Raw genomic sequence first — 12500 nt, 5'->3', positions numbered from 1 at the left:
AAAATTAAAATTAAAATTAAAATTAAATTAAATTAAATAATACTCTTCGTGCGTGAGGATATCATACACACACACATACACACACATACAAACGCATACAGATACATACACACACGCACGCACACATTGCGTGTTGAAGAAAATATAAAACAAATAATCTTATCTTGTTACGTTCTTATATAAGAAAAAAGAAATAAAAAAATATATTTTTTTGATCGCAAACTTATTCTTTTTTGTTTCGTTTCTCTATTTTGTACAATGACCACTTGTTAATCATCAAAATTTTAGTCCGCATTACAGTATTCAACAACAACAATAACAATAATAATAGTTAATAATAATAATAATAATAATAATAATAATAATAATAATAATAATAATAAACATTTGTCGAAAGTTTTGTTGGACATTGTTTAGTATTACCAATCAAATCATTGTTGTACATACATATACATATACATATATACTACCCGCCCATGTTTTTGAGTTTTCCATAATTTTCCTTAAAACTAATATGCTGATTTATTATCACGACATTATAGTCTCTCGTCTAAAAATTGTATTGACTAAAGCTCCATTCGCACATGAAGCACGGTCGATTATAATAATAATAATAATATTAGTAATAATAATAGTAATAGTAATAGTAATAGTAATAGTAATAATAATAATAATAATAATAATAATAATAATAATAATAATAGTAATAATAATAATAATAATAATAATAATAATAATAATAATAATAATAATAATAGTAATAATAATAATAATAATAATTATTATTATAATAATAATATATCAATTGTGCTTCAGTTTCACGGAAGAAAATATGTGTATACTTTGAATTATTGTTTTTCATTCATTCATTTTTCTTTTTTTTTTTCTTTTTTTTCCGTAATACACGTCTCTCTTTCTTTCTCTCTCTCTCTTTTTCTTTCTCTCCTTCGATTTATCTCTTTTCGTAATGCTCATAAGCTCCTTCCATCTTGCAAGAAAGTGTCATCGTCTTAATAATAACAATAATAATAATATTAATATTAATAAAAATAAAAATAAAAATTAATAATAATAATAATAATAATAATAATAATAATAATAATAATAATAATAATAATAATAATAATAATAATAAACCTTACATCTTCATGTTTCTTTTTTTTTTCTTTACAGCATTATAAATAATTGTAAACGAAATAATTGTTACGTACAAAATCATGTGTACGAAAAGATATGTGTGTATGTATACATGTACACATATATATATATATATATATACACATACATATACATAAACATATGTACATACACATATTATAAGAAATACTGTAGTTAAAACTCGTTTTTGTTCTTTTTTTTTTTTTTCGTTCATAGATGACAGTAGACAACAAAAATTAAAGAGAAATATCTTTCTTATCCTTCCTCCCCTACCCTTCTCCCTCTCTCTCTCTCTCTCTCTCTCTCTCTTTCTCTTTCTCTTTCTCTCTCTCTCGCTAGATGGAAGTTGTCGTTTTTCATAGTCTGATCATTTTTTTTATCAGACACACCATTACGACGATGATCCTCTTCTTCTTCTTCTTCTTCTTCGTCTTCTTTCTCTTCATCATCTTTTTTCTTTTTTTTGTTTTTTCTTTTCTTTTCTTCTTCTTATATTCGACCCAACAAACAAGTCGTTCTCCATCATGACTACCGTGGCTCGTAAGCCTCGTAGATGAGTTCAGGCACCAAGGCCAATGAGAACGTTGTGCTGGCCTGCCTAGCGTATTGCCGCCTTGATGTGATGGCTTGGTGTTACCTATTGTTTTCTTCCATCACCACCTGCTTGAACACACCGGCAGGCATTTGACTCTTCACCTCGTGACTACCCAATGCTGTTGTTCCATCCTTTGCGATGAACAACTGTAAACCGGTTGCTAAAAAAAAAAGAAAGAAAAAAGAAAAAAAAAAAAAAAAAAAAAAAAGAAAGGATTAAAATTAAAAGAACCTTGATAAAATTGATGAAATGATATATCTCATGAGATTTCGTCCATTTATATTTAATATTTACAATTTCATGAATGACCATGGCAAAAATAAATTGAAACAATAATAATATGAAATAATATTGTATCTTATATTTTGACGATAGATATATAATAGAATTAATCATTGAAAATAATTTATCATGATGTACGATATATTTATGTGAAAAAACATTAACGACGATATTATTAGTGAGGAACGTTTTATCAAAAATTATTCTCTTAGGCTTTTATTAATTTTACAAATAAAATGGAATATATTTCAAGGCTAATACATAGGGATGAAAATTAATTCATTTGTTTTAATGTATTCGTCTAGAAAAAAAAAAAAAAAAAAAAAAAATCATTTGATCTTATAATAAATATATTTAATTATAAATGTTCTTACTCTCAGAACTTTCGAGATCCGTTTGCTCCAAATTCGTTGCCTTAATCAATTCATCGATCAATGAATCTGGATTAGGTCTGGTGACTTCGATCCTGCATAAGCTAGGATTTCCTGTACCATCTTCTGCCTTTTTTCGTCGTTCCAATGCTGCCTTTGCTCGATCCAAGGATCCAGTTTCACTTAGACCAGAACCTCCTGAAGGATTTCTGTGTAATAAAATCGAATGAATAATTGTTAATAATAATAAAATTTTTTCGTAGTTTATTTTTCAAATATGTCTGTGTAGATACTCGTACACATACATATATACATACATACATACATACATACATACACATACACACAGGCACACACACACACACACACACATACATACTGACGAGACTCCGTTCGTTTCGAGTCGTCGATGATTAAAAATGAATGATCGATCGATCTTCGCGTATACGTATATCACGTACGACGAATAGAAATTATTTTGGCCATTTATTCTTGTTTTAATTTGATTTTTATAAATCTTTTCTTTTATCCTCTTTCCCTTTTTTTTTTCAATCGCTAACGAGAATCAAATAATTATATTCGTACGTGAAATATATCGACGCGAATGATCGCAGGAATATAAAATAGAAAAGAGATAAATAAAATAAAAAAATAAAAAATAAATAAATAAACAACAGTGATCGTGCAGCCGTAATATTCGAGACGATTGAATATGTATACACATTATACATAATAATAATAATAATAATAATAATAATAATAATAATAATAATAATAATAATAATAATAATAATAATAATAATAATAATATGTGTTTAAATATAATTCTTTAAGAAAACTATGCGAGGGAAACGACGTGTGCATGGTAGTCGAATCAAGGATATATAAATACGTATTGATTATTTTCATGCCAGTAAACATTGACAATAACGAGCGCATTTGTTAAATATTTGCAAAGCTGTGATATCGAGTGGTGATAAAAGCATAAAAAAGAAAAAAAAAAAAAAAAAAAAAGAGAGAAAGTGCGAAAACTGTGAAGACCCCAAGGCATATTCCTCTAAAAGCTAATCGACCCAAAAATTGTCCTGATCAATATGATAGCACATAATTTCTGTACTCGTTCAAAATTAGTGCTCTTCTTTCCCCCCCCCCCAAAAAAAAAGTAAAAAAAAATAAAAAAAAAAAAAATCAAAAGAAAAAAAATATAAACTCCATCAACCGAAAAACAATTTTGAAACTCTTAAACGCAACTTTGAAGCATATTGATTAGGACTGTTTAAAACAAAAAAAAAAGAAAAAGAAAAAGAAAAATATTGTTCCGTTATATTTAAAATATAATGAAAGCCAATGCAAAAAAAGCAAGAACGATTAGGTATGTGATATTATTAACAAGAGAAAATATTATAAATATAATTATTATGTGACGACATTAGGAAGGAAAATAAGGCAGATAAGACGAAAGCATGGACTGACGGTGGGGTTATGCTGTTTCGGTGCTGCGAGCTTGGTGGAGCGACTTCCGGTACCCCTAAGGAGGACTCCTCGGAGTCCGCTGGGCTGGTGGCGACCGTAGCCAGCTTGCCCCCCGCCCCGTCCAGCAACTTCCGGTGACCTCCGCCGATACCCCTGCAAGGATTGACAAAGCCATCCAGAACTGTAAGCAAAGCTTGCGCGGTTCTTTCACTTTTCTTTTCTTTTCTTTACTTTTTTACGTTATTATTCTAATTTTTCTTTTCTTTATTTTTTTTTTTTTTCTTTTTCTTCTTCTTCTTTTAGCAATACTTTTCAAGCATACTTGTCACCTAACCCAATAATCTTGTTGTGGTTGTAGAGTGTTATTGTTGTTGTTGTTGTTGTTGTTGTTGTTGTTGTTGTTGTTGTAATGATTGTGATTGTTGTTATTGTTGTATTCCTTGCTAGCACGATAATGATAATGATTAAACATTGACTTATGATGTATGCGCAAACGAGCTATACTTGTATTTCAAAGCAAGTGAAATATATGATTATCGAGCTCGATCTTACATCGTTGGATCATGTGGAAACGATAGACCACGAGCAGGATGTTCTTCCTATAATTAGACGATTTTCGTAATGTCTGCTTGATAAGATAAGATTAATATATATATATTATACATATACATATATATAATATATATACATATACATATACATATACATATACATATACATATATATACCCAAATGAATTGGTATATGAGTGATCACTTTGTTTAGGAATTTTTTTTATTGGTCTTATCGACGACTCTCTCTCTCTCTCTCTCTCTCTTTCTCTCTCTCTCTCTCTCTCTCTCCCTCTCTCTCTCTCTCTCTCTCCCTCCCTCTCTCTCTCTCTCTTTCTCTTTCTCTCTCTACGTCTATGAAAAAGCTTCCCAGCTGTGGATCACTACAGTTTGATTAAGTGTTAGTCAACGTACTACCACACGTTTATCATCCTTATCAAAAATAAACCAATAACCCGAAGGATAATGCGCGTATATGTATCGGAACGGGATTAGATAAACGGGAGAAATAGGGGGAGGAGGAGAATAAAAAAAAGAAAAAAAAAATAATAAAATTCAAGCAAGAGCGAGGACAAAGGAAAAGCAGCTGATCGGATCCCTTAATCATTCGATTCATCTCCAATATCGTAACATGCAATTTTTACAAATCCTTCTAATATATTATATTATCGCATTTTAAATATGTCGAACAATTCTTTTACATCCTGATCCAACGAACGTGAATTATATTTAAAATCTCTGACCTCAATCGTATGAACGTCGAAATGGGAGAACAAAAAAAAAAAAAAAAGCCAACCTCAGAGGAACGTGAAATGTTCGATCTGTTTATAGAATCGTCTCGAAAGGGTTGCTCGATGATGATGATAATAATGATAATGATAAATGATGAATGATGAAGATAAAGAGAAAGAGAGAGAGAGAGAAAGAAAGAGAGAGAAGAGATAGAATGAAAGAATGATAGATAGAATAGAAATAGTTCGAAAAAAAAAAATAAAAAAATAAATAAAAAATAAAAAATAAATAAAAAAAAAAAGAGAACAAATATATAAATAAAGAAAATAAAAGGAAAGAAACTGATCGAAATGATGAACGAGAAAAACCTACCTGAGGGTTTGAGCCGTCGTCGCGGAACGTAGGGATGCTCTAGGATTATCAGGCCTATGGAGAGGATCGGGAGAGGATACGGCCCTGGCCTGATCTACCAATCGTAATACTGGACTAGTTTGTCCCTTTTCAATGCAATCACAGGTTTTCGATATACCACGCCAACCGGGCTGACCAATTCTCGGTTTTGTATTTGGTACGATCACCTGACTTATAATTTGTTGTTCGTTCCTTTTGTATTGTCCTAAGTTAGATAAACTATTACGTTCGTTACGTGCCTCGAAACTATTTCTTTCGTAATTTTTTCTCAAGTGTCGCGGCACGTCGTTAGGTCCTGGTACCCTAAATACACCGGTAGTAGTAGTCGATCCAGTAGTTCGATTCTCTTCGTAATGATCGTTCGATAAAATGGAACTACTCGTACGATTTCTAATAACACCGTTTCTTTCTGATGATGATTCCGTTAAATCCAAATTAGGAAAATAAACATTAGGATTGACAGCAGCCTCAACATTATCAGTTTCTCTTGTCTTAGTTGTAATAGTTATTGTCTTTGTTGTCTCGGGCATCATCGTCATCGACTTTGTAGTTGTTGTTGTATTCCTACGATTTCCCGTACCGTTTCTCATGATCCGAGAGGAAATAGGACTAGAAGTGGACCAAAATCTGGCTCTTGGATCAACGAGCATCATTGACGACGTTGGTGACGGTGACCTTGGTTCGAAGGACGTTTCAGGCCGTGCATTTGGAAAATTACAAGGATTTTGGGAATGATTCGGGATACGTGGTGCCCATACCGGCCAGGAGGGTGACCTATAAAGATCACAACACAAAATTTTTTTTCTCCTTTTTTCTCCTTTTTTCTTTTTTGTTTTTTTTTCTTTTGTTGTTTTTTTTCTTTTTTCCTTTTTTCGTTCGTTCTTTTCTTTCTTCTTCAAGCATGCATAAATCATATAACTCATATTTAAGATATCGTTAAATTAAACGTCGGCGAGATAGAAGAAAAATATCATATGAAAAGTGAAGTTAAAGAAAAAATTAAAAGTGAGAGATAATAATTAATTAAAAAAAAAAAAAAAACACAAGAAAAAAAAAACAAATAAAAGACTTTTATATATATATATATACAGTCTTCAGAGTCTTATTAACACGAAGAAGAAGAAGAAGAAGAAGAAGAAGGAGGAGGAGAATAAGAAGAATAAAAGTGATTAGAAAAAATTAAATATATATATATATATAAATATATATATAATATATAATATATAATATATAATATATAATATATAATATATAATATATAATATATAATATATAATATATAATATATAATATATAATATATAATATATATGCATATATGTGAAAATAAAAGTGCTTAGAAGGCACGATCTTCCTTGGTTCCTCGATTCCGATTAGAGATTCGTATTTGTTTTGAATTATTCTGTAATTAAGCGTACGAATATATGAACGTGTTGATGATATATATATATATAATATATAATATATAATATATAATATATAATATATAATATATAATATATATATCCTCTTGCATGCCTTTAAATAATTATATTATAATTAATCTTGGTGAATCGTATCGTAGCAATGATAGCTCAATAATATCATCGATAAAGCCTTTTAAGGGATTAATTAGAATAGTAGATGAGTTATTTTAAATCTAATCGCAGCCCACTTGAGATTAGTTTGTTAATGAGAAATGTTTAGCATTAAATTTTTTATATGCTCGCGTTGAAAAAAAAAGAAAAAAAAAAAAAAAGAAAAAAAGAAAAAAAAAGAAAGAAAGAAAGGAAGAAATGTTTGTGTTTGTGTGTGAATGTGTTTGTTTCTGTGTGTATACAAAAAAGAAAAGAAAATAGAAAAATAAAAAAGAAGAAAGAAAAAAATTAAGAGGGAAGAAGAAAAAAAAAAAAAAGAAAAACGAAATAAATTTATATATATATATATATATGATACCGTGTTATCTAGCAGGCAATGCGTTAGATCGTGTGGCACATTGAATACTTTCTTTTTTTGATTTGTGTTTTTTTTTTCTTTTCTTTTTCTTCTCTAAATTTCTTGCGAAGAACATCCAAACTCCCCCTTTTCCCTTATCCATCCGCCATGCGCTTAATGCTTATGTGTTAAATCTTATTAAAAATAATAAGGCGAATTTTTACGTATAGATGTTATTCACGTATGTATGTTATTATCGAATAATTCGATCGAAGCAAAAAATGTTAATAATAATAGTCGATCGATAATTCATATTAAATTTGATAATCAATGAGAATGTTGCTTTGTACTTTTTAGTTCTATCTTTTTCTCTCTCTCTCTCTCTCTCTTTCTATTTTTTTTTCTTTTTTTTTTTTCATAAGAATAAAAATTTTACCCTTTCTCTTTTTTCCCCCTTTCTTTTCTCTTTCTTTTTTTCTTTCTTTTTTTTTCTTCTTTTTCTATTTCCTTATACATTATTATACTTTTTCGTTCGTATTTCTCATTTTCTTTTTCTTTCTTTTTTATTTTATTCATTTATTTATTTATTTAATTATTTATTTATTTATTTATTTATTTATTTATTTATTTATTTATCTTTTTTTGTTTTACCTAATATGCCCACTGTCACCACTACTGCTCTGTCTACTATGCTGACTGTGCGAGTTAAGAGATCCATATCCCGATCCTTTGCTCAGTTGACTGGTATTGCTGCTATTCCTCGAATGGCCTGATTCTGTGTGCCCTTCTGTCAATGCCTCAACCACCGGAAGAGCCGAAGGTACGATCTCACTTAGGGTCATGGGATCGTACGTTTCCGTCCCACTGAGTAGTTCTAAAAAGGGATCAACGAGAGAGAAAAAAAAATAGACGCTATCAGAAATATCACTTTTAATACGATTGTCTCAACGATAATGATAATAATCATAATCATAATAATAATAATAATAATAATAATAATAATAATAATAATAATAATAATAATAATAATCCTTTTCTCTCTCTCTCTCTCTCTCTCTCTCTCTCTCTCTCTTTCTCTCTGAACTTTGAATCTCTTCTCTTGTTTGTTCTTTTACTTTTCTTTTTCCTTTCTTTCTTTCTTTTTCTTTTTTCTAACATCTCTTTTTGTCGATCAGAAATGTAAAAAAAAAAAAAATAGAAAAAAAAAGAAAGAAAAAAATAGAAAAAAAAAAAAAAATAGAAAAAGAGAAAAGACAAAAATTACGTTATATTTACCGGATGAGAAAAGTGCTGGCCTTTTCTTCGGAAGACTACCGAAACCACTGCTTGCGCTAGCAATACTACCGGCCAATGAGCCACTAGACACATAATCTTCTCGGTTGCTACATCTTTCAACGGTCACCTCGTCGGCTGTAACTCCTGGTACTCCAGGGACACCAGGAACTGCTAGTTGAGTCTGTTTTAACGACGGCGAAGGTCTGCAACAGTAATAACGATAAAACCATTGTCCATTAAAAAATGATCGAGATCGGGGATGTTAAGGGGGAGAAAGAAAAGAAAAGGAAAGAAAAAAGAAAAGAGATATAAAAAACAAAAAAAAAAAAAAAAAAAAAAAAAAAAAAAAAGAGAGAGAGAAGATAAAAAGAAATTACAAAATATGTTGACATTATAAACGAGTATGACACTCACACTTTGAAGAGTATATCTCCGGAACGTATGTTCATCTTAATAGCTACTTTGAGCATAGAATTATCCTGGCGATGTCTCGCGTCATAGCCTTCAAGGAGACACCTCCTTCGACAGAGACCAGCTCCTGCGAATTCGGCGAGGTTCAGATCGGTAAAACCTAGCCTCTGGAAGGACCTGCCTCCCTTCAATTCCTACGGGATCAAAATATGCACGCTTTATATATATATATATATATATATATATATATATATATATATATATATATATATATATATATATAAAATAAAAAACACCCCCACCATCTAATCAAGAGATCCTGAACTTTCAATGATCTCTTCCTTCAATAACTTACCTTCCTCACTGATATCCTTAAGATGCATGGATCTAGAACACCGGTTGACGCATTCGCACTCATTTTACAACAGAACTCGAACTTGGCATTCCATCTGACCGTATGCTCCTGAACTTCTTCTCTAGAAATAAGATCATAAGATATTATTATGTCATTGACAAGACATTATATTGAACGAACAAAAACAAAGTTTTGTCGTAACTTAATCCTTTCGCAGTTATATCGATTTATGGCTTCGTCGTTTAAAAAAAAAAAAAAAAAAAAAAAAAAAAAAAAATTAACGATAGAATTAAACAAAAAAAATTAGAATAATAGAATTAAAAAAAGAGAAGAAAAGAAAAGAAAAGAAAAAAAAAAAAAGGAAATATCTTAAAACAATTCCTCCAAATTTTTATTTTTCTTCGAACATATTCCTTCTTTTCTTTCCCCCTTTTTCAATGTTCCCTTTAAATTAAACCAACGACCAACGTCGAACCTTAAAGTTTCTTTATGGTGATAAGATAAAGGGGTTTCTCGACATCGATGACATTTACAATAGGGAGGATTGCTTACCGCCTACGCATTAGGGATCTAATAACCGATGTAAAAAATGTGACTACAGTTTTTTACCTTAAACAAAGGCCAAACGTCTAGAAATAAATTTTCACGAATATCACCATCCCGTGCCACAATTTTGATTTCTCCTTTTTTATCAAGCTTATTTTTATTTCTTTTTCTTTTTTTTTTTTTTTAATCTTATTATTTCAAGATTTTCTATTAGAGATATAACGCACCGCATCGCATGGCATGGCATGGCATCGCATCGCATCGCATCGCATCGCATTGCATCGCATCGCATTGCATCGCATTGCATCGCATCGCATATGAACAATAAAAATGATTACGGACGTAACACAAAAGTATCTAAATAATTAAATCCGATTGAAATGTGTTTGAACATAGATAAGAATAATAAACATTTAGATCTCAAGAGGAAGCCTTTAGATTTCTTCGGTGAAAAGATATTTTCAGAATCTGTTATAGGGAGAGATCAGGGAGCTTCGGCAGATGAGAAAGACTAAAACTGGATCAAACATAAAAGATTCGTGAGGACAGAGGGGACGGGGGAGGAGGAGGGGGGAGGGGAACGTGACGAGACATCCAGCTGTTGGATTACGAAACAAGAAATATTCAACTCTCAGTTGAAATGCTCTTACATTATAATCCGTACTTTTAGATCCATACGATATAGATCAATTTATCCTTAAGTACGATCAATTCGAATCGCTTTTATAATTCAAGGAATATTTTTTTTTTTTTTTTTTTTTTTTTTTTTTTTTTTTAATATAATAACGTCTGTATATAATGAACGATCTATAATTATTGCAAAATGAAAAACGATAGTTTCTTTTTTTACTGATAAGATTTTTACTGTCATTCTTAATTAATTATACAACAAAAAAAAAAAAGAGAAAGAAAGAAAAAAAGAAAGAAAGAAAGAAAAACGAAGAAAGAAAAAAAAATATGGAAAAGAATCTTTCGATTCGATGTACCATGAACGTCAACCATAAGGGAAAGGTGGATGGGTTAGTTGGGGAGGGAAAGGACATATGTCAACAACCCCTTCGTGAAAGGAATACCACCTATTTTTGTGTTTGATTGGGATCGTGGGTGTTTCGTAGCAACCATATTTCAAAACACGCATCCTGAGCGCAATACGTACGTACATACACATATACACATATAATACATACACAAACACAAATATAGATGATATATACTGGCATCTATCTATGTATGTATCTACGTTTGAAGAAATGCTATCGATTTATCAATAGGCGAGACACGTGCGTCGAGGGAGTCGCTTTGCAACGGTGCTCTCGTCGTCGGAAAATCGTTCGCGTGTCCAACAGGCAGGCAGGCAAACAGACAGGCAGACAGGCCATCGTAACGGAAACTACCCTCCGGAGTATTAGAAAAACCGGAAGTTATGAAAAAAATGTATATAAATTTTTGTTTATTTTTATTTTTATTTTCTTTCTTTTTCTTTTTTTTTTCTACTTCATTATCTTTTAAGGACACTTTTTTTTTTTTTCTTTTTTTTTTTTTTGTATCATTTCCGACAACTCGATAAGGAATATTTTTTCGATCTATGAGAGAATATCTAAAAATATTTTTCAATGAGCGCTTTCTTTTTTTTTCCTTCTTCTTCCTTTTTTTTTCTTTTTTTTAATTAATCAATATCTTATATTTATATATTCTACATATATAATAAAATATAATAAGACGAAGTAACATATGGTAGTATAGCAATATAGTGTGTCTGTCTCTCTCTCTCTTTCTCTCTCTCTCTCTCTCTCTCTCTCTCTCTCTCTCTCTCTCTCTCTCTCTCTTTGTGTGTGTATATATATATATAAGTAAATTCATTGAAGAAATCTTATCTAATATATTACAACAAAAATAATATTACATATGTAGGAATGATTAGATAAAAATACAAATATTTTTTTCGAGCGAATGAAAAACTTCGTCTGAATGAAGAAAAGAAAAAAAAAGAAAAGAAAAGAAAAGAAAAGAAAAGAAAAGGAAAAAAAAAAAGAAAAAAGGAAATCAATTAAATACAATAATGAAAGAAGAAAATAATGTATAAATATAACTATATGCTTTGTAAAAAGGTAGGAATGTAATGTTGATGGTTGAAAGGACAGCTGCGTCGTGTCCTCGGTACGATTAGGCGCTATTCATAAAGCTCCATTACGCTCATTATAGCGGGGAACCGCTTTGAAGTGACCTTTAAACGATCAGATTCTAAAAGTATGGCTGGTCTAAGCGTAGATAAAGCAAGAGAAAAAGAAAAAGAGAGAAAGAAAGAGAGAGAGAAAGAGAGAGAAACACGCGAGAAACTAAATAAGAAAAAATTACACAAGAATATACATGTATAAATATATGTATATATAATAAAAAAAAATTTATGAAAATTTTAGGAGTAAAGAT

The 12500-nt window shown here is 30.4% G+C and overlaps 1 protein-coding gene across 3 annotated transcripts in view; it reads right to left on the bottom strand.

Moving 5' to 3' along the window:
- Positions 1–12500, bottom strand: part of LOC118449475 (uncharacterized) — a 44550-nt gene that overhangs the window by 593 nt on the left and 31457 nt on the right. For 2 of the 3 annotated variants that reach the window (XM_085660505.1, XM_085660504.1), the window contains 7 exons: positions 9528–9648; positions 9176–9366; positions 8762–8964; positions 8138–8360; positions 5535–6347; positions 2410–2615; positions 1–1913 (listed from right to left, as the gene is read on the bottom strand). The exon at positions 1–1913 is cut by the window's left edge and continues 593 nt beyond it. In XM_085660505.1, coding sequence (XP_085516631.1) covers positions 1792–1913; positions 2410–2615; positions 5535–6347; positions 8138–8360; positions 8762–8964; positions 9176–9366; positions 9528–9590 — 1821 coding nt within the window. In that variant the 5' untranslated portion in view covers positions 9591–9648 and the 3' untranslated portion in view covers positions 1–1791. Of the gene's footprint in view, positions 1914–2409; positions 2616–3879; positions 4033–5534; positions 6348–8137; positions 8361–8761; positions 8965–9175; positions 9367–9527; positions 9649–12500 lie in introns of all 3 variants that reach the window. The other variant, XM_085660506.1, reaches the window with a different exon arrangement.

Source organism: Vespa mandarinia, chromosome 12, assembly GCF_050613455.1.
Source record: "Vespa mandarinia isolate Hongniang chromosome 12, ASM5061345v1, whole genome shotgun sequence".
NCBI classification, from domain to species: domain Eukaryota; kingdom Metazoa; phylum Arthropoda; class Insecta; order Hymenoptera; family Vespidae; genus Vespa; species Vespa mandarinia.
The sequence above is the reverse complement of the archived record's forward strand: the minus strand, read 5'-3'. Positions and strand labels throughout refer to the sequence as shown.